We start from the raw sequence: 24,005 nt of genomic DNA, 5'->3' as shown, positions 1-24,005 counted from the left end.
TGATTGCACCTAATGCAAATCTAATGTTGGGAACGTTTTGAGCCAGATTTAAAGTTTACGATATCGGAAACTATTTCATTGAAATGTCATTCAGGCAGGTTCAGAGTGTTGCGCCTTTAAAAGAGATGAAGCATGAGATTTAACCGTTTAATAACAATTACTTTGGACACCATTTACACATAATGTCCTTATTAGGAGGAGTACAGATCTCCGTGGGTCTAAACCACTGAAGGACCCTTGACCTTTGGCAACATATAACACATATGGTTTGTTTCACTCCTACGTTCAGCCCTTTTTGGCACAACCAATAAACCCACGTGGGACCATATACAGCAAATGAACCAATAATCCTGAGCCACTACATGTGTGTGGTGGTGTTGTTATCTGCAGAGACATCGCCGGTTTTAACTGGTTTGTTTTTATTCTGCTTTGGTTCAGGACATTTTTGTGCAACAAAGCTCGGCCAACGTGTTTCTATCCTCCAATCAGGTATCGGAGGCTGCAGTAATGGCTGAGAGGGCACCTAAGAATTGCTCTGAATGTGAAGCAGACAAAGGGTGTAGACAGAGTCTGAGGTTAACTTTTATGCTCTGGCGATCATTTCTGTTAGACAGATACAGTAAGTGCGAGCAGTTAACCTAAGTATGAATTGAAGTATCAGCATTTCCACAGCAAATGCAACGTATATATATATATATATATATATATATATATATATATATATATATATATATATATATGTATATGTATATGTATATATATATATATATATACATATATATATATATATAGCCGTGTATGTAGTGAACATACTGAGAATTACTGCTCCTGAAGAACTCAACCCTGGAGGCATTGTTGAGTTTGGGCTGTGAATCATTTAAGGCAACACTTAAGCTGATGCAACCTCCTGCATCTCAGTCTGAAGCATAGTAACTAGTGTAATTTGTATACATGGCCACCTTTGAAAAGCTGTTCCAGCCGTGCATGCAGCCCAGGTGTTAGTAAGATAATTATAGGAGACTCTGTGCTACTGGAAGTGAGCAGACGAGGAGGGGTCAACCTTACTTCTGCTCTGTTTACAAATATCAATGCATTATGTGTATGCCCAACCATAACTCTCTCACAGTTTCATTTAACTTTTCTAGACATCGTCATTTTCCCTGGATTGAGTTTTCCTTTTTATAGTTGTTTTATAAGCCAACTAAGACATGCACGTGCAAGACATGTTCCTTTGAAGACAGCTCTGAAAAGTATTAGGACTTTACGCTTGTGTAGGAACAGAAATAAGAGTATTTTTTAGGAGAAATCTTTGTTCAGAAGACCTAATTTTACATTCTTCAAGGATGCTGTTTCTGATTGAGCCCGATTTTAACTTTGATCTTTTATATTATGGATTTATTTATTTATTTATAGGAACCATTTGTCAGTTAACAACCACACCGCATAGTTTCTCTTATTTAGAAAAAGTGAGGCACTGCAGTTTGGTTTACGTGTTGACGCAAGATGGACAATGTCAATCCAATCCAATGGACAGTGGGTGGAGGTGAAGGTGAAGATTAGTTTTGCCCCATGCCGAAGCTGCTGAAGCCACCATGCAGAGGGGAGCATCTGCTGTCTGTGAGCCTCAGAATACATCAGCTATGACAGCAGTGGATGCAGGGACTTTTGACCTACATATCATGGCACACCCCAGCAACACATGGTACATGCTGGATATAATATTTCTGGAAAGAATTGGAAAGAATAAGTACTTCACATGAGAATGTATGTATGTACACACTCGTGCAGAATTGACTGATTAATGTATTTTTTATTAAAATGCGTACAGCAATTTGCACACACTTCCAGTATGCACTTTAATTTGTTAATTGCTTGTTGACAATGTGTTTTTGTTTTGTTTCTTAAGTGTTCTTAATTGTTTTGTATGATTGCTCTATGAGCAATTGTATTGCTCCCTGAGGACAAATAAATATTTTTGAACTCAATTTAATTGAACTGAAATCAAGATTACCTCCGTGTCCATCGCTCATGTCCAGTCTCAATCAAGTCTGGTGGCGTCAGAAGGATAGTCTGTTCCTTCTCCATAATCCTTTTAAGTGACATTACCCAAATGCCATACAAGGCGGAATATCTGTGCCAGTACAACCATCACATCACTGTATTGGCTGATGCCTGAGATACTTACCCATGTCCACCTACAGCGAATTCATGCCCACATGCGAATGCTGGTAATAAGATACTGAGTGCAGTTCACTTAACAGCCATTATCATTAATAACAAGGGTTTTCTGATTGTTACATACACAACCTTTAAAGCCTATTACTTCAAATCCTCATTGCCCTTTTGTCTTTTCCAAATCAAATGTCTGCACCATCCTAATTATAGACCCAGAGCAATAGAAACAGCTGAGTGACGCCAAACAGAAAGTGCAGTTTACGCGACTAACATTCTTAACTTTGCTTTCACTGAGCTCATTATACACATAAATGGGGAGCTCTTTGCTGCACAGTTGCTTTCATCCCAATCCATTAGTGCTATGTTTGCATTTATGTCCATGCCCACTATGGAAATAGTGGTGAGCAATATGAAGTTGTGATTTGTTCAAGTGATATCTTGAGGGTGGCATTTATAATGAACACGTCCACTCTCCCGGAACAACACTGCAGGGAGGAACTCAGGTCTTTGTTTTTGATCTTCCCTGCCTGTCTGATGCATTAACTTCTTTCAGCAGATGCACTCATAGATGAGTCACTTCATTTTTCATGTTTGGGGCCAGCTCTATGAGACTGTAAAATCTGGGCCTACCGTTCTCCCTGCACAATGTGAATCTTTAGTGCATTAAGCTGTCTCTATGCAGACATATTTAAAGCCTGACAGTGACTTATTGTTGTCATCTTGACGTTGTGCATAAGTGCTGCATTACGTTGCCCTTAGCACATACTGTTATTGTTTGTATTGAATACAAATTAAGTTTGAATGGTTTTCTGTCTGAGGTGGGCAGCTTTATTTCAAGCTACTGGAAACCAAAAATCCCCCCTCCACTCTCTACTGGCGTCTAATCTATATCAGGCTGTATTTGTCAGTTTTCAGACATGACAGACTGTGAGCTGAATCACATCGCTCAGATGTAAAGATAGAGAAGAACATAGTCATTGTGGCAAACCCAGAAACAAGCTCTGACCATAGTGCTACAGGATCCGTGTGCCACAGTGTCTTCTTATTTTCTTCCCACTAGCATATTTTTCTTCTGCCCTTATCTTCTTGCTTTATTCAGTGTTTAACTAGCACATTCTCATACTGTTGTTGGTTAAAGCAACGGTATAAGAATGTGGTCATACAGTTCTTTGGTGCAGGCTGTCACTGAGCCCCAATGGTCTAAATCAGGTCAATCTCACTGCACCCCAGGAACACTGTATTTGACTGAAGACTAAACCGCACGCATCACTCACACTGATGACAGGTTTTATGTGGGACGGCACAAAATCCCTTATGTGAGCCAACTCAGTCTCACAATAAAGTTCTTTGAGTCTTTATGACCATATTCAATCTCTGTGCACCTTGGAGGTCAGTAGTTTACACGGAGTGTCTACTGAAATGTATTTCTTTTTTTCACTATGACACCACCACTGTTATTGATTGTAATGTATTTTTTTTACCTTCGGAGATCTTCAAACTCTTTACTCGTGAATCCAGTTTTAACTGTGATTAATGACTTTGCTTTGTTTCCCCCTTGAGATGGTTCAATCAAATTGGCAACCTGTTTGAAAATAGATTTCTCTGGTTCATTAAAGCTTTACTGTATAGATGTAGGTTTTACACCGTCTTCCAATGCCACCAGGGTAAAATAGCTAACAAGAGCTCATTACTATCTACACACTATAGAGTAATAATGCAGATTAAAGTGTTCTCTCTGAGCACAAATTAACTGTGTATGTGTTGTGCTCTGAACGGGACCTGTGGGTATTTCTGCATATTTACTGTTACCTTGGAGGCTGCCTATTTTACTCCTACCACCTCTCAGAACCATCAATTAAATACAGACCGTGGGTTTGTCCAGGAGCTCTGCTCCGCGGCCGTCATCAAGAACAAGAAGTCACTCAAAGAAAAAAATGCAAACCACACAGACAGTTGCTCCGCTCACTGCGGTGAGTCTGGTTCAAGTACTGTTTGGAGAGAAGGAGTGTGAGACCAGAGAGGAAGGGAGGGGAAGAACACTGGAGTCTAATATAATACAATTTAGTAGGAGCACTTCCATAAAGATGGTGAGTGGATCCACGTGGGATGACTAACAACGAGTGCAGCTGCATCTGCAAATTTGACCAATCCCTCTGCTCAGTAGAAAAAAAAGATTGGCTAACCATCAGTTAGAGCTCCTTTAGGTCCACGTTTGCTGGTTGTGGTTTTCCTGGCTTGCATACTCTTTGTTTTTTCTTTCAGAGAGAAAAACACGAGGTCATTTTCAGATGACGTTTGGTTTAGACATGTCAGTAGCTTAGTAATAAATTCATCAGTGTGGTGTCTGATTGGAAACACATTTCCAAAGAAAGCAGTGACACTAGCTAGTGCAAATTGCGGTTAGATGTTTTACTGATATCAGTTTACAGTTGTATGCATGTGTTACCAAGTCAAACTTCAATGATATTAACCAAGACGCTATGTGACAATGTCATGCCATTTGGAAACCATTTACTCAATGTCTGTTAAAGAGAGTTTTTTAACATAAATATAAGAGAGCCCACAATGAAAGGCAACATTTATGAAGTACACATTAACAGATGTTCACTGTGCCCATTTATAGATCAACCTGTTCATGTAAAGAAAAGTCAAATGTAAAACCAGTAACAGTGTCTCTTTGGCTTTGTTGGACTGCCATGGGGAAAAAAGCACGCACAATGTGTTGGTATATCCAAAATATATCCAGATATATATATTTTTTTAATTCTTTTCAAAGCCCATTCTCTTTCCAAGAGCATCATATGTTACCACACTTGTAACATCCCTCTGTGTGACCTAACAGAGTGTGCATCTGCTCTGAGTGTCCATCCACACCTTAACATCGCTGTGAGCATCATATACTAATAAGAATGATAATTCATTGGTCATGGTCACTGCTCCTTTTACCTGTGTGCATGTGTCTCCATGTTATGTATGAGATGGGTTGCAGGTCTGCATGTTTGATTGAATGTGTGTAATCATGAACTGGAGGTTCTAGAATAAGAGGCCTGATTATCCCAGCTTCAATGGACTTCCCTTGAACCACTCCCAGCCAGACTACCAGCAGACATTATGTACCTGTTTTACCTTCACCTTTTAAAATGGTTGGTTTAGTGTGTTGCAGGTGTTTTCTTGGGAGTTGGGACCAGGTTCCTAACCCTAACTTCATACTCTGACTTTTATTTTACCTCTGCTCTGAGCGTCTAAATGCATTGCACACTGGAGTCGATTGAAAGGAGGAGATGTGATTTCAAATTGCATCATTGTTAATGTGCCATTGAACAACAACATCAACAGCATCAGAACTGCTGAAAGAACTCACTCTTTCTCCCTCTCACTGCAAAGGGAGGCCAGCCATGAATACAGCGGGGAACATTGCAGTATATGCCAGTCTCCTCCGTTGCTGAGTTTTCCCTGTGTGACGGAGGAGCTCTGCACTGCATCTTGACAGGAGGATTATTTGGGGAGTGAAATGATGCACCTCTATTTTCCCTGCTTCTGTGCTTAAGAGGCGCCACAAACATGGGCACGCCTACATCATTAGCAAAGCAGCCCACAGATATACTGGTTATATATGGACACACAAATCTGATTTGATTGCAATTAACAGTCTTCCTGAAAAGATCTAATTTGCAAAAACAGATTTGCCTGCAGTCTGAACATAATTGTTACTTCCCATACTATAACAACACAAGGTTTTTCTGATCAGACGTGGGGGGTTGTGGGAGTGTTGGCAGGTTAGCTGGTGGTCAGTTGTGGGTCTTTAGTTTCACACCCTACATTTTTTACTGCAGGGAGGCCTGGAGGGAAGTGGAGTGCTTACAGAACTGCTCAGGGATCCAGTGACGCTTTAGGAAAACAAAGTGTAAAAATGAATGGAAACGCTAACTTCTCCAGACAGATGTGTTGATAAGCCCTCAAAAGGAAAGACTTCACTGAGGCAGCAGTGGAGGAAAGAGAAAATAGGACAGTTGGGGCTTGAAAAGGACCAAACATTGTAGATTTTCAAATATTCTGCTCAGGTTAAGTTGCAGCTCGTTACAACTCTTTTACAAAATATCCCTTCATCTTGCTGTCTAAATTAGCAGCTGTCAGAGCCCCTCTCCCTACAGCGCTGATTGATGACCTCATCTGGGATTTAACATGACACACTCTGTGTCAGTTTTCAGACTGCTGCACTCGCAATCTGAGTGTTCCTCTTTATTCAATACCTTGAACTATTCATTACCTTGCCGCCAAACATCTCTTATTGTTACCCGATCTGTCAAAAACTCAACCCTCTGCCACGCAGCATGTGGTGACCAGAGAGAGGCAGTTCTTCTTTTTTTTTGGGACATGTAACAGGTTATAAATACTGTCAAATGCATGGCTCTATTAACCGAGACATCCTGTGTTTGACTCTGTAGGTTTCAGAGAGGGAGAGGCCGGGGCAGAGTAGTCCCGCTGCTTCTCAACACACCCACATCCTTACGGTGCTGATGAAGCTGCAGAGCTCTGATTTATGACTGCACATTTAATCTGGTGCTCTGGGCTTCACCTACAGTATGTGGGTGTCCCCGGAGTGAAACCTTTCATTTCCTGCAAAGACACATGGGTGACAAGTGTGGAGGTGTTTTTCTTTTCAGTAAAGAAAAATAAAATCTTCTTGATGTCTTGAGACAGTTTTAAACCTCGTCTTTTTTTTTACTGTAATGGATTCTGCCGTCTCTGTTTGTTTTAATCACCACTTTATCTCGAATTATGAAGAGTCAGCAATCAGTGATTGGTCAGCAGAGGATTTTAGTGGGAGAATAAAGTTGTTGTTTTTATTTTTGTATGGCAAAATGATTACATGCCAAGTGTGTTGTTGAAATCCAGCATTGTTTTAGCCTGGCTTTTTGGAACAGTAAAAGCTAGTGTGGTTGATGTGTGGTTTCACACAGGAGCAGTAATTATCCATTAGACGTATTAGATCAATTAGGCGTTGTCTGAATGGTCAGCTTAAATGCATGTCTGGGATAGTTGTTTTTCCTGAAAGTCTGCTCATAATGAGCTTTCATATATGACTAAACTAAAAAATCTATTTCCTCTATTTCCCTCCACCCTTCAAGAGTTTACTTGTGCATATTGCGTATTAAAAACACATAGTGTGTTTTTGATATATTGTTTTTAACTAAAAAAAATGCAATTTCTTGGTGCCTTGTGTTCTGCATTTCAGCTTTAGATGTGCGTTATTATTTAGCTGATTTTCAGTGCAGTTCTGGATTTCAGTTGCAGAACATCATCCCCACCTGAACTGTCAACATGCCATTCACACAGGCTACAGAAGCGTAGTTGCACTGTCAAACTCTTCAAACTGCTCCTCATTTAAAAAGTTTTATACGAGGTGTTTAAAGTTGTGAGATGGAAAATAACAGTGGTGATCAATCAGTGTAAATGGCAATTTTCTTATGGCAGCTGAGAAAAATCAGCATTTATTGTCTCTTTGAAGTTTCTCTGTTAAGACTGATGCTTTTTAGTTGAACTAATGGGCGTATTACATGTCAAATCAACCAGTGACTCAGTCAATTCTTCTTTTTTTCCACACACACACTGAATGAAGCATTTACTACTGGAGCGTTGCAACACATGGGTTCCTCCTGGCTTTAAATTGGCATCTTTCATCAATTAGGTGGTATTTCATGTATCCATATATACTCCAGTTCAATGTAATGATATAAAATGCCATGTTTTTGTAGATACCACCAAGAATGTTAAAAAAAAAAAAACTGAAAAAAAAAACTGGTATGATAGTTACTCATCAACTATAATCAACCCTGCTGGCAAGTGTGGTTTATAAACATCTGTACACAAGCGAAAGGCTTTATTTGTCACTGCGTAAATATGTTTGTATGTGCGCATGTGAGCGGTCTCTGTTTGTCATAAAGAAAGTCCCACCAGGATGAAAAAAAAGCTTCGATGATTAGAAGGGTGGAAACCATGCAAACAGAAGAAAAGGCATTTCTCATGAACATAAACTTATTATGTGTTTCGTTTCATCAGCCACCCAGTCACTCATGCTTCTTACACTGCTGGTTTTTCCGCCACTGATTCTTTAAACATCAATGATTCAATTTCCCTTTCCCTCCCCATTCTCTGTATACTCCTGGTGCCTCTTGCTCTGCTCCTGCCTGACACACAACACAGCACAGCCTGCTTCACTGAGACAGATGTATTAATAGGCATAAGTGACATGTAGAAAATGGGATTTCTGTTACTACTGTAAAGCTGCCTACTGTTGTGTTATGCTACCCCGATGTCTGCATCACTTTCTATACACAGGCTAAAGTAATTTAGGATGGATGAATGGGAAATTCTAAATACCCTGAAGGTATAATTTAAAGTTTCAAATGTTTACCTATGACTTTTAGCACTCTACCGAGTATGTCTTGGTCAGTGTATAATTATCTTATAAAGTGTTTTTTCTAAATATGCCCTTTGAAAACCACTTGACTTTCATGTGATTTTTATAAAGCAAAGCCACTGTGTTTACTATTATTTTTTTGAGGGATATGAGTTGCTATAGGCCGTCTCCGCTTCTCTGCTTTTTGAATAATAACATCCCTCAGACAGGGTTTATTTTAGAGAAGAGCTGGGTGAAATGAAAATAACCGATATTCATTTGCCTCAGTGTATTAGTCTCGGTCCTATTACATGCAGGAGATAATGTTATCATAAAACTGATTTCCAGGTCCATTCGCCTGCACTGAGGTGTGCGGTGAAGTGTAGCAGGCTGTCTACTTACTGTCACCCACACATGATGCAGAGGCAGCAAGACGTGCTGTGGTTACCCAGCATCCCCAGGGTCTGGGGCAGAAGGATTCATATCAACCTCTCCAAAAACATGCCACCCTTACTCTTTCTTATCACTCACTTGCAAATGCTGACTTGCCCACTCACCTTATTTGATATTCAGTATTCACATGGCATGAAGCTGCAGCTGCGTCGGCAGACTAAAACTTTGTTGATGTTGACAAGGTGGGGTTTGTATGATGGGGAGAATATAATTGATAATTGTTACACTTGATGATTCAGTTTTTCCCAGAGTCGGTGCTTATTTTGTTTAGAGGACCTTTCATGTTTCACGTCATGTAACTGATATCAACAGTGCTCTATGAAGTCATGTCACTTTACCTTCCCTTGCTGTCGTAGATATCAAGAATGATAGACAAACACTGGTGTGATGCCTCTGATCAGGCTCCAGTGCCCAATGACGAACCATCAACCCTGCTGCCAAGGGTAGTTCAAACTACTGTCAGAATGCAGAAGAAAAGGCTTGATTTGTCCACTCAAATGTCGAACTGTGCGCACTGAATGTGAATGCTGGGGCTGTTTGTTTGTCATACACACCAGGATGAAAAATGTTGAGATGATGAGAGAGGAGAAATCATCCCTTCTGTTGTAATCAAACGGAGAGGAGTGTCTCACAAACATAGTCTGCTTTCAGTGAGAAATAAGTGCCGAACACATCATGAAACTTGGTCCTTCAAAGTGGCACAGACAAGCGTATTATGACGTCAGAAAATGAATGAGTGACATGAGTTATATACAAACCTTAGTTTCTATTTCGACAATAACTGTTTATTACTGGTACAGGAATGGTACCCATGGGTGTCGAAGATGAGCGTATCTTCTATTGGACATATACAGTTACTCAAGCAAACGTGTCAAGAAGTCAGAGGTCTTTTGTTGCTCAGTCCAGAACCAGAATCCTTTCCCTCATCTTGGACGTTGACAAATTTAAAAATGTTCAGCAAGAAAATAGTTTGTGTGAATTATGGGAATCAGGCTAAACTGACGTTTGCTGCCCATGTACAGTATCTAAAGTCTTGTTTAATTCTATTTATAATTTTGGGACTATTTGGGATATTTTTATGACGCAATCATAAAAAATAAGAACAAGCTAAATCAATAAATGTATAATCACACATACTGTACATAATATAAGAATGGACAAGGAAAACCAAATGTAATAGAATCTGTCGGCCTGGATTTTGTTTTATTCCATAAGGCTTGAGGCAAAGGTTGTGCACAGGTATTGTTACTATTTAAAAATTGAATTTATCTAAAACTGTTCCCCTTCTTGTTTCACTTGTGTGTCCATGTGTAGTGTATTAGGTGTTGCAAGGTGATACTGTATGTCACACACTCGTCTGTGAAAAAGTGCAAGTTGAGTAAAATGAAGTATATGTGTTGCATTATAGCCTGCAACATAATCATCCAAGTATGAAACAAAGAGGAAAAAATATAGCCACAGGTTTTAGGAAGGCTTCAGCTCACAAATTTGGCAATAACAATAACAACCCAGGTCTCAGGTCTCATTTTAATCTCCCACAGGACTCTGTACTGGTGTAGTTTTGTCTCAAATTATACAATTATTGCATTTTATATATGTTTTTTAGACTCATTTGTTTTTCCACTTCCATTTTAATGAGAACTGGGAGGATTTATTTCAGATAAGTATGTTCCTATTAAATACATCGGTAAAATGGAAGGCAGTTCACACAAAGAATGGGACAGAGACCTGCTATTGCTTAACAAAATAAAAGATGAAGAAGAAGGAAAGAAAAAAAACACTTTGGCTGTGGGTTAAGGGTTGCAATTCTGTTATAATACGTCATGTGTCCACATCATGTCTCGTGCTTTTACACATTATTATTTTCTAAATTAAAACCAACACAATCACTAAGATCGTCAGATCAAAGACTCTTGGTGGCCGCTCGCACCAATTTCAAAACCCCGAGGTGAAGGTTCCTTCCAGGCCGCAGCGTCACGGATTGGGAATGCACTTCCTTTGCCTTTTACGCTGTCTTGAGTCTTCTGATTCTTTTAAGAAAAACATATATTTTCAAGCAGGCTTTTAGCTCCAGGTGAATGGCTCTTACTCTGCCACTGATTGTTCTTATTCTTAAAAATCTTGTTTTATTGAGCACACTTGTATCTTATATTGTTTTATGTGTGCCTTCTATTTGCTGTGAAGCACTTTGTGATTTTTATCTGTGAAAAGTGCTATAAAAACTAACTTTGCTTTTAGCCCAGTTTAGTTTGTGTATTAACCTGCCTGAAGGATTCTTATGGATATTTACATGTGTTGACATACATCTGTTTTTATACTCTGAGTTATGGAATCAAATGTAAATGCTATATGAATATAAACTGTGTAGAGCGGCCATGGTTCAGCACAACATAAAAATATTCTTTCCCTTTTAATATCGTATATTATAATCTTTTCACGTTACTTTTAATTAACAGCATATTATTTGTTTACACCGCCCGAGACACCACGATTTATGGGAAATGTGGCTCTAATTTTTAAAACATAAGATAGTATGTCACACCTCTAACTCCAAGTTCCTCTGTAACCAAATCAAAATACTAAATCACTGACATGTGTCCGTGCAAAGATATTATGGTGTGTGGCTTCACTCTGTCTACATCTGCGCTCATCGTGAGCTGACATCCTGTGGGAGGATATTTTCGGAGAATGACAAGTCTTTTAACGGCCTCCAAATGACGGAAATTCCTGTTGTGAGGTTAGAACACCTGATAAATAAATAATGTGCTCACACACAGCCTGGGAACAAATAGCCAGCATTTTTTTATCAACATTTCTATCATGTTAAAGTGTTTATATCATGTGTTTTCATACATGACTCTGCAGGGTGGGAAATATGTGGAGCACATGAGGAAACATCCAGCACAGCAAAGGTTGAATCAACCAATCATGTAGTGATGAGGGGACCACCCTGTCCCAACTCACATTTACATGTGTAAAGAGCACACATGGGCAACATAAGGTCCTGGGACCAGATCTGGCCCACACACCAGTGTTATCCGGCCCGCGACATCCTCAAAAGTGACCTCATCTTGACTCTTGCTCAGCTCAAGTTGTGATAGTAGCCGTTGTGATGACAGAATCAGAGCTAAAATAAGAAACGGTCTCAGACACAAGAGAAGGTGTCTCGGAATGTCACGATTTCAACGATTTCAGTTTCAAACCTTCACACTACTAGTATTAAACTAGTGAAACACAGCCAGACTTTTATTTTGAAATGGTCTGTAATGAGGAGGTAATAGACTTGAGAGTGATGGTGGCCAGCTGCGAGAAGCCCATCCTTTAACACCTCACTCTAGTGGATAACCAGCCCCACCACGTGAAACACACCCCACCACAAACCCTCATCAGTCAGCCATGTTCATTTATTAGGCTGCACTTGTTGCTGTGGGACTTCTAAGGAACATCAGCTGCAAATTAAGAGGGTGTTTCATCTCCGTCGAGAAATGTGACCCTCTGACTATCACACAGTACCGTCTACAGTTTCTACACAAATCCATAAATCGAATCCACGTGCGTACACACTGTGACTACTATTTAAACATTTGGTAAAGAAAAGATAAACTTTTGGCCAGTTCACTGAACAAAGTTATCCCTGTATGTGACAAGTAATCAACTAGATAAATTACTTTTTAAATAAATACATTTCCTGCAACATTAAGTTGCTGTCATTAGTGTAACCCTCTATTTTTAGATTTACATAAAAAAAAAATTAAAAAAAACTCTGCCCAGCACTGATGCAACTACTGAATGAGTTTCCATGCATGGATCTGGTTTTCTTATTCCCTGCTCTACCACAAAGTCGTGTGGACAACGAAGTCATGGTTGACTAATGAAACATTGAGTGAGAGTGGGTTTCAGTTTGCCCACATCCATAATTTGACTGTCGCCTCGTATCAGTATAGAGATGGATTATTCCAAAGGGTTACTTCTTCTTTTTTTAATTTTAACCTCTGAGAGAAATAAAAAAAGTATGTGCATGACTGTGATAGATGCACCCTCCCCTTCATACCCAGAGCAATTATTTTTATTTTTATAGAGGAGAATATTTCTGTTACATTGTCAACAAGCCAGAAAGTTCATCTCTATGGACAACAAACAACCAGAAGCTCCCGGTGAACCAACTTTATTAAATATGTACCAGGGACTCTGTTACTCACATTTAATGGAAATATCGAATATCAACACTCAAAATAACAAAAGGCCTCATTAGCTGCAAGGGGAACCATTACCGGTTTCCCCTAAATTCCATAGCAACTATACCAAACTTTTATATCATCATAATTAGGAAGCAGTTAAAGTACATAGTAAAATGTTAATAGTCAATATGTCGGTCAACGTTTTTTTACAAAATATGTTTAATATTTCAGTATCTGTGCTTGGAAAAAGCACTCATGACAACTTTTTATACAGCATTCAAGGTGATTTATTCACCGACCAGCGGACAAGAAAAACTAACCCAAACACATCTGTGAGGAGACAAGAAGTGAAAAACAGTCTCCCTCAAAGACACTTCATTAACCTGTCCATCCGTCCTTGTAACAACCGGAAAAGAGCTCAGGTGAGCATAAACAGACGTATTTTAAGCCTTCATCGTCGTCTGTTGCTTTGATCTCAGCTGAAAACAGCTGTCACCCTCACACGCGTTTCGGAATCACCCGTCAGAGCTGCAGCAGCTGAGTATTTGACAGGCAGCCGTTTTGTCGTGGACAATCTATTGTCGTCTCATACAGTAATCAAACATACTGTTATGGTCCTTAATGGACATTTTATTGCAGCAGGTGGTGATGGAGGTAAAAGCAATAATGAATGGATTTTCAAAGACTAGAAAGAGCAGCTATAAACAAAGACACTCCACACACGCAGAGTCATAAATGACTGCACGTATTTTCAGTGACGTTGTCAGACTTGAGTCTTGTATTTCCATGAGAATATTTTAACATCTTTGCTTTTTTACTAACAGACATGCCTGTCACCTTTTATCTATTTAAGACTTCTTTTTTTTCTGTTATTTCAGCTGCCTTGCAGTCTTGATTAATTTTGACAGAGGAAAAAAAAAATCAGTTTGATTAGTGTCTCTGCATAAGTGCTCCCCTGCTGATGAAATTTTGAGTCTGCTGTCTATCTGTCAGCCATATCTCAGTTTGGGTTGCTGCATTCACTCATACAGAGGCCAGCTGGGGAACGGCCATACACATGTCCACAAAATAATCAAGTAAAAAAAGGATGTTGTGATGTTAAAACTGTGCTTTTTTTCATCCAAAATACATTCTGCGCTTTGGAGACTTTCCTCCTCTAATATCATCCACTCATGTCGTGTCTGTTTCTGTCGGGGATATATCTGTCGGGTTTCATCTCGGTCACCGCCACTGGACCCCAGAATGTTTAAGTGGTGATAAGACCACAAGAAACTGCACTCTGGGTCCAGGGCGCTGTCACATATGGTCCTGCTTTTGACTGTGGCTTTCGCTGGTCTGCCACTCCGTACTTTTGGTTTCAGTATTTAATTTTCATTTGCATGAGGTCACTTTAACTTTTGGGTGTGTTTGTGAAGAAGGGAATAGAAATATCTTCAGCCAAATATCAGGGTCAGTGGACTTCCTGATGCACTTGAATGGTTGTGTCCTCACCCAAAGATATGACCCACAGGAGCGAACTGGCAGCAGCACACTAAACCTTTGTCAGTGTGATAACAATATGCAGCTAATGTTGTTACCCATACATTGATTTCATTAGTAAACATCTTTTTTGTGTCTGATAGGATGCCACTATCATTGAACATTGAATTTTTAATGATACCAAAATGAGTCCAGTACGGTCTTATCCTTTTTTTTTAACTGTTAACGAGACATTTGTGCGAATACATCACCTGCCATTTTCAAAAACAATAATCCTTTAACTGTGTGGTGGTCATTTGCAGCCCTCACTGACATATTTTGTTGTGTTATGCAGATGTTTCTGCCACTGCTCAGCCAGCTACTGGACCTAGTAGCTCTTTATTTCACAATAGACTCTCTAAATGTGGCCAGTCTGCTTCGTCTGCCCCTATAACAACGTCCTTGTGTAAGTCTGTACGTCATGTTGGTTGTGTGTAGTGAAGCATTTACAACATATTTGTAGTTAACAGATCTTTCGGATTTAACTCTTTTTTTTCCCCTATATTTAAATCAGTGATTTTGGCCCATATCTGAACAATACCAATACTGAGTGTTGCATCAGCTCATTGGGTCGAACAATAAAACAGAACCTCCCGTGTCATAAACAACGTAACAAATCCTCAGGGGTATGAACCAGCGGGACACTTGATCCAATGACATCTCTTGTTTATTGTATTATACATGTTCATTTCATTTGCACACATTTGTTGTTTTTTGTACATTTTATAGTGTATGTCTGTCTCTCGTATCAACTCTAAGAAATTCACATTTACACGATGTATTTTACATTAGTAAGTAAGTACAGGTGACATTCAGCTTTTTTGGGGAGCAGGTCCTTATCAACCTGTGTCAAGTTTGTCGTGATAATATCACAAAGAATCACAGTGAACCTCCGCATACTGTAGATTTCATGGTACTGCCAGCTGTTGTATTTCCTGTCACCTCTGTAATGGAGGAACATGATGGAACATACTGCACATGCAAAACATCTGCACAGTAGAAGTGAGATCTATTTGACTAACAGCATACGAGACTTTTGGAGTTGAAGTCTGAGATGATAGATATTTTCAAAATGCTACATGACCCTTTCAGTTGTCACTAGTATCCATAGCATGTTAATTACAGTATGAGTTAATTGGCATCCTCGTTGTAAGTGTCTCCATATCGGTTTATACAGTTGTTTGCGTCTCCAAAGCTGATCTACTTTGACTTCTAGTGACTAAGATCCTTCATCTGCTCTCACGATATAAAGGAAAACACACACACACACACAAAGGTAAACAAAAGGTAAGTGGGAAACAAATGACAAAAAGAAATATAGTCAAACTTCTAAACTTAAAGCCTCAACACTGTACACAGGCACTTGAACTGCGGTACACTCTTTGAGTGTATTCATATTACATCTAATAAGTGCTACAAAATAACATTTCAGTTAGAAAAAATACTGATACCAAAAGTGTAATACTGTTCATAAACAAATAGGAAAATGTATGGAAAAAAACAACAACAACTTACAAACAAAAAACAACCAAACCCTTGAATGTGTCTTGCATATTTTGCTGTTTATATTCGGGTTGTACATTCTCACATAGTGTGTGTGTTACTTAAATGCGCCGCTAGAGAAAGAAGAAGGTGATTTAGCGTAGATGAGTATGCTGCTGGAGGGACAACTGGTCCACAGGGCCAGAATTAGAATATTTTCCAACACTCTGGTCAGTACTGTAGCAGCATATGCTTTAATGTCACTGCTAGGATCAGGGTGAATCATAGCCACTCAGTGTCAGTGAGGAGTGAATCATCCACTGTCGTGTGTGTGTCTGTGTGTGTAGACGATACAGAGCAGTGACAAAGAATGAATCACATGATGACGATGAGGCGTTGATGACCATGTGACCAATTTATAGAGCATCACACAGCATATTATGTCTCACTTTCATTGTCTTTCACTTCCTAATTGACATTTCTCGTCCGTCTATTGCTCACTTAAATGTACAAGCTCTGCTGACAAGGAGACACTTCTCATCTTTGCGATGAAGTAATACTCAGTACCCTTGCAGTATTTGCTTTCTTGGAAAGAGTTGGAAGAGCCAATCGATACAATACATAACACAGCGAGTTGTGTTCTTCACTTTGGTTTTTGTATTGTTCTAGAAAATACAATAGAACATGTTAATGTGAGCTGTAGAGGTGCTGGTAGGCAATTTTGTTACCTTTCAGCGGAGCCAACTGGTTTGTCTCCTTTATACATTTATTGTACACACGTGAGTTTGGTAGAATAAAACAAACATGTTTTTTAATTGTTCTAGTTTCTGAATTGTCATTGACCTTGCTGACATGCTTATCAACCCTAAATCTTTCTACACCTGTCTATCTACTATCATACACTACAGACTCATTTACAGGTTTGTTTACAGTAATCCTCTATGGATCTCTTACTGATTTTGAATCATACCACAAGTGGGACCCTGAGAAGGTTTGTGCCCCTATAGGAATGAACACTGTAGCAAGCTCAGCTACAGTATACCTCATTTACAATGTATCTACTGTATGATGACTGCTTTCACACTTCCTGCAAGCAGCAGGTGGGATAAACTTAAAAGTGTGATAAAAGGTGTCACCCAGCCTTAGAAGTGAGCCTGGACTAAGTGCGTTCATATCACCATGGCAATGTAGTAAATGTCAGCGGTCTTGGACGTGGATAAGGGATCTGTAATGTTTGAGGCTTCAAAGTGGACTGTGTGGCCCCTCTGTAGTCCACTGCAATAATCCAGATGAAAGGTGGCTGAACTGAGTGGAGCAGAGGATAAATGAAGCTAAACCCTGAGGTAATTACTACCTGCCTGTCAGGAAGTCTCTCTAATGGGCCCCATGTTGACATGAGACCAGTGACGATGCATTAGCACCTTAATACTGTTTATCAGGCTCTATAATGCAAAGAGAGCTGTACAATAATGAGAATGTGTTGGTAGAATGGCGGGGATCATTAAAGGAGCGTAAGTCTCAAGGGGATGTCCCAATTCTCCACTTAGTAATTGTAAATCATGATAGGAAGGATTTTTTTTTTGTCAATTTCTCCTGTCCTGGATTAAATGTAATGAGCAGAATTGCATGCTGGGTCATCAATGACGTCACAGCTCATCAGATAGCTTCTCTTCCCCTCAACTCATCACGGCGAGTAAGCAGAGCTCCACAGCCCAGAGATGTTGCTCTCGTGTTGCACATCCAGGAGGACGGTGGAGGCACTCTGCTGAGTCAGCCACGTAATTCAAGCCACAAAATGAAATGAATGCACAACAGACAGTAGACAAATATTTGGGTGTGTGGCATTACAAGCATGAAATTACTGAAACACAAACCTGTGTCACAGAAAGGGCAAAGACTACGCACTGCAGAAACAAGCATCTCGCTGAGGGTGGGGGGGGGGGCTGTTTACCAAAGCAGGCTACACTGTAATTGACCTTTCTTCCCCCAGTATGCGTCACTTGCATCAGCAAGTGCAGTTGATCTCGAAACAAAGATGCAAATAGTTTACAAAACAAATTGCCATGAAACATGTCATTGGTTAAATGATAATAGATCAAGAAACTTCAGAAGAAGTTGCACGGTGACTCACAACCCCCCCCCCCCCCCCCCCCCCTCACTGCTCTTTGCATGACAGCAGGGATCTAATAGAGTAAATCCATGGGAGAGAAGATTTTCTGAGCATGCGATGCCACAAAGGAATATGTGAGACACGAAAGGTGGAAAAGAAAAGATGAGATAATGGCGTACCTTTCTGCCTGTTTACCTTGTTGACACGCTTGTTTAATGGTTAAGCAAATGTGGAATTAGAGGGAAAGAGAAAGCTGGAGGATAAGCTGGCAGTTCAAAAGAAATGATGTCAGTTATGTGTCGACGTTGGGAGTATTCAGTTAATAGGAAATGCATGGGCACATCTATGGCAATGTGTGTGCAGGAGCATTGGTACAGATAGTGATATTGCTGTAGTGGTTGTGTCCAGGCACACTGATAGATAAGAGTCAGATTCTATATGCAGGGATGGGGAGTCAGACTGTGGCCCAGAGGTGCTGGGAGCTCCGTGCAAGTCTTTTCTTTCCTCTGTGACCACTTCAGGTGTGAATCAGAGTCAGTTTTTACATTCTCTGTGTAGTCTCCCCACCAACAGTTTTGGTCCTTGATTCAGGTCCCTGCTCTCCTCTCCCTGCTCTTCAGCTGTTCCTTCTCCTCCACGTCCTCCTCCTCAGACTTCAGGGGGAGGTGAGTCAGGCTGGCGGCCACCATCCATCCTCACCACTGCAGGGGGAAAGCACAAATAAATATATGTCAGTCTCTGGGAGGGAAAAGGACATGCAGGTGATTTGTGGTGATATTTAAACAGGAACACCTTTTTTCTTATTCATTCAATAATGCATATTCTCACTCTTGTGTCCCCAACTAAGCAGCTCGTCTTTAGTGAGTGGGAAATCCTCTGATTATAAGGGCACCTTAGTTTCTGATTCATGGAAAAAAATGTTTTTCATTAATTCACTAAGATTATAATTTCAGCAAAACACCTATTTACAAAAACTCTTCCTACATGAAAAAAACCCTAATGATCACATTTCCCTGCAGGGGGCCCTGCGGTGTCAGTCACACATTCAGACCTGTTAAACTGTAATCATTAGCCAGATAAGGACCGGAGACAAATGCTCTCTTTTCCCACAAACTTCTTAACCTGTTGTGAATTGAGCGGTGCCATGGAGACGCCTGGGGAATGCAAAGGCATTTCTGAGAGGATCTGCGAGTCTGCTGGTTGTTTTCTCATCTTCATCAATGCATCCTTGTGCCAGGGAAGTGTAGTACAAGAGGGTTTATTTTAAAGCTTCAGAAGAGGGGGTTGCTTTTGTCGATCACTACAGGCTCCCTCTGTTTCCCTTCCTTAAAACCACATCATGCTCTGCATATTATTCTGTTATAAAATACATCAGAGTTGCCATGTGCTCTCTTCTGTTCACTGGTGTGAATGTCCACAGACCAAAGCAGCATTATCATTGTATTCCTGTTTGAAAAGACACTCTGCAGACATCATCAGTAACAAAGAGCAGAGAGATGGTCAGTGCACAAACATCAGTGACACACAGTGGCTTGCACCTGTGCTTCTACCTCAGTGCAACTGTTTCTACAGCTGTTTACAGCATTGCACCTCATTTCTGGAGGCAACAGTGATGATAATAATAGCCACATGGCTCTCCAATGTTTTATAGTCCAACCTCATTCCAGGAATCAATACAAGCTGTCTTTCCCTCAACCAGTTCAATCAGGTTTACTCTGAAATGAGAACTCCCAGTTGCAGCAAAGGCAACTTCTCTCTTCTTCTTTTTTTAGCACATTCAGACAACCTTGATGGGACCCTAAGCCATGGATAAGCTGTGCTGACTGATATTGAAATCAAGATGACATCATGTTTTCTGTCTTTGATTCGTTTTAGTAGTTGTTTAACGTCAAAGAAATGATCACAGCCTCTCCTCCATCTTGAAAATGAAATCAAAAATAAGCAGCATAAATGGCCTGTATTTGTATATCACTGACACTACAGGTTTGTCATTCACCCATTCACTCACACTCTCATACAGCACAGCACATCTATGTGCAGCACTTTTACTATCACACATATATCAACCCCGATGACAAGCTGCTGGCACAGCTGCCAGGACAAACTCTAGCTTAAGTGTCGTGCCCACGGACACCACAGTGTGTTCAGCTGGAGATGATCGAACCTATAACATTCCAGGTGAAAGACGACCTGCTCTTCCAGCGGAGCAATGAAATGTAGATTCTTAGTTGCTGTGTGTTGCTGACTCAGTGACATTAGTACAAATGCACCATGTACAGATGCAAAATGCGTCAAAATGCCGTCATTATTACATTTCGACAGATAGTATCAGTACTTTAAGATCAGTGATACAGATCAGTACTTTAAGATCAGTGATACAGATCAATACTTTAAGATCAGTTTTCTTGCTTCCTGTTCATGTTTTGGTCCAAAAAAAAAAGACCCGTGAGAGAACATCTCTTTAAACAGGGACTCTGGTTTTTATAGCCTTAGGGGCCCCAGAGCCTGCAAAACGCCAGACCTGCTCATGTTTATATGATGTTGCTGTTGTTGTTACCCTTCCTCGGTGTAATCAGTGTATTCCCGAAACAGAGTTGGAAACACTTCTACTCTGAGAAGTATATTAAAACTTACAGAGAGGATGGCAGCTATAGCTATGAGACATCCCTCCTCTATTACTGAAACTGCATTTGTAATTTGTTTCATTACTCAGCTCATTATTACTGTAACTCACAGCTGTATAATGTTACACACTGGGGAATGTACTGTTGAACTCTTACAGGTCCCGCAGGCTTTCATTCAGAATCACAAACATTTAGTAAAACTACACTGAAACCCCTTGTCGATGGTTAATTGTAGCGATGCAATAAAAAACCTGGCTCCTACAGGCTCTTAAGTGAGACTTTTCATTGTTGTGTTGTGGGAATTAAGACAATATATTGATTTTGCTTTTTTGTTGGGTTTTGTTTGTTTGTTACATGTCTACAGTTTTGAAGTTCCAACATCCAAGTTTCCCCCATCATTGTGAGAATCTACATTTGTCAACAGTGTCACAGTTGAACTTGATAAATACAGGAAATAAATGTCAATTTATACAATGAGTGAGGGGATAAAGTTATGTTGAAATGTTTAACTTGTTCAATAGGCACAGTTAAGAGACAAAACCAAAAAACTGCTTAAAAGGGGTTTTCTGAAAAGTGAATGCCATCTCTGGATGTTGTCAGTCAAAACATGAGATTATTTTTCTTTTTAAAAGCTTATTTGCATCTTATTTAAAGATGTTTCCATTATTTTAGCCAGCAATAAAATATGGTTTGTTGGAAACAGGAAACCCCTTGCGATTATCATTATCAGTGTCTTTAAGGGATGCCAATTGGATGTGGGAAAACCAGCAACCCCCTGCATGAGACTATTTGTACTGGCTTCCGCACCCACAGACAGTGCTAATGCCAATTAGCACGTGCTAAACACTGACGCTGGATCAAAAAGACAGGGAGACTAGGCCTGGATCCCGTCTCATAACACCTACTAATAAGCCAATCAGTTAGAAAAGGCAACAGTCATCCGCTTAACAAACGAATCCTGAGCTGTTCCTCCAAAAGCAGTCCCTTTTTTTCCTCAGGATGTAGTGTGTGTAGCTTTTTGTTGGGTGGAAGAATGGAAAGAGGAACTGGGAAAAAATACAAAAAAAGCAAAATAGGCTTTTCCAAAGCCTCATTAGAATGCAATGGCTATCCTAGACAGACACAGTGCCATGGATCGTTTGAGGGAGGATTTGTCGGTGGTTTGGCTTGTTAGCACATTATTATCCCCGTACACACAAAAACGGCCAACAAAGAAAAACAAAAAGTGAAATCCTGAATAGGAAAGAGTCGGGGAGAGAGTCATGAATGAATAACAAGATCATGACTGAACCAGAGACTAAAAAGCCTCTCAGGTTTATGTGTGTACAGATCAAGTGAGAATACAGTTTTCATCTCTTTCATTTACTGTAAATGTTATTTGAGCACTAAAGCAAAGTAGACCACTCTTTGTTGTACAGAGGTCACATCTCACTGCAGCAGCGTTGGCTTTTTTTTCCAGTTGGCTGTTTAAAGTTTATTCTCTTCTTGCAGTCGCTCAGTGCAGCTTCCCTACCACACACCAGTGCACCGTACTATGGCTGAGTAAAACTGGGTTACGGGGAGATAAACATATAGAGTTATGTGCTGTGTGTTAATAGGGCTGTGGATTTAATTATTAGAAGACATCGAATGTAAATTGTTTACATTACTACAGTTTAAACTGGATAATGCTGGTAGTAGTCTGGTTTTAAATAATCCCTCATACAGACCAAAGTCAACAATACACTGACATAACCAACCCCTAACAAAAGCTTGCTGGTGTGCATCACAAGTTATCCCTTTTGCTTGATACAGAGTAAACTCATTTCATTAAATGATACGGTATAAAATGCATCCAAAAAAACGTACTTCCTTTTGTCTCTCTGAATGCACAGCGCTGCGAGAACTAAATATAGCAAATGTTAAATTGCTTCATAATGGATCGATGAAGTGCAAAGCGTCGGGTATGATCTACTGAGTTAATTTTACAAAACCTTTTAGATTTTGTCTGGCTTGCAAGGCAACTTGGCAATATCCGTCCAAGAGACCTATCCCCCCCTGAAATACTTAATGGGTTCCCAGAGTCAAATATAGATAAGGAGGAATGGTAAGAGTAGTAAAAGCAAATATAGATCAAACAGATGCAGTGACATGTCCTCCTTATATTTTATACGTTATACGATATACTAAGGTAGAAAACTTTGTCATGCATCTGTCAATAATGAATCCCTTTTGACTCGTACTGATACTGTGTTCTTGTGTTTTACTCCTTCATATTCATGTTAATGTAGTTCTTCACGATCATCGTCTCTCCATAATGCACTGATGTCAGCTTTGGCTTCCCCTATCTGCTCTTGGCAGCAGGTGATTTATTGTTTTTGATGTTTTTCTCAAGCTCAGAACTTTGTCTTTGCTCTGAGGGAAATGCTTGTGCACCAGTGATAAACTACAACACGTGTCCACAGTACCTTGATTTATGATACGAAGAATATGACGACGTAAGGGAGGAATGTACTCAAAAGTCCAAAAACCTCATGTTGGCTGAGAATACAGACATTATTCAGACCCTTTCCCTTTGATACCTTGTGTGTTGTAGATTTAAACCTGGAATGATTGTCATTGTTGCCCCCTGATCTTATAATTCAGTAATAATGACAAAGTGACTTTCAGGCTCACCGATCTGTTCCTGCGTGTGTGAGCGAGAGGGCTGAGACTGGACTTCAGCCTGGGCCTGCTGTTGCTGCTGCTGCTGCTGCTGCTGTTCCTGCAGACTCTGACTGTCCACCGAGATGCCGCTGTCGCTGTGCAGCTTCTCTCCTTCCGGCGTCACCATCTGGTTATTTGTAGCCGCACGGTTGTTAGCTGCCTGCTTGTTCTGCTTGCAGTTATTCCACCTGTGGAGAAGTGGCATGTCAGCGGATATGATACAGTTACAGATTTTTACTTATATTTGACTTCACAGCAGTTTTGAGTAATAACAATTCATATATTTATATGAATATTTAAATGTAGCAGGCATGTGGTACAACATAAAATAATTATCGCTAGACAAACAATGCAATCAAGAAGCTAGGATTTAATTGGGC

The 24,005-nt window shown here is 40.1% G+C and overlaps 1 protein-coding gene across 1 annotated transcript in view; it reads right to left on the bottom strand.

The window, feature by feature from the left end:
* Positions 1-15,373: 15,373 nt before the first annotated feature.
* The window catches only part of ngfra (nerve growth factor receptor a (TNFR superfamily, member 16)), a 30,057-nt gene continuing 21,425 nt past the window's right edge, over positions 15,374-24,005 (bottom strand). The window contains exons 5-6 of the mRNA XM_058654325.1: positions 23,596-23,813; positions 15,374-19,017 (exon numbers count right to left, since the gene is read on the bottom strand). Of these exons, the coding sequence (XP_058510308.1) occupies positions 18,965-19,017; positions 23,596-23,813 (271 nt within the window). The 3' untranslated portion in view covers positions 15,374-18,964. The remainder of the gene's footprint in view (positions 19,018-23,595; positions 23,814-24,005) is intronic.

This window comes from Solea solea, chromosome 16 (genome assembly GCF_958295425.1).
Source record: "Solea solea chromosome 16, fSolSol10.1, whole genome shotgun sequence".
Lineage (NCBI taxonomy): Eukaryota > Metazoa > Chordata > Actinopteri > Pleuronectiformes > Soleidae > Solea > Solea solea.
This window is presented reverse-complemented; position numbering and strand designations above follow the sequence as displayed.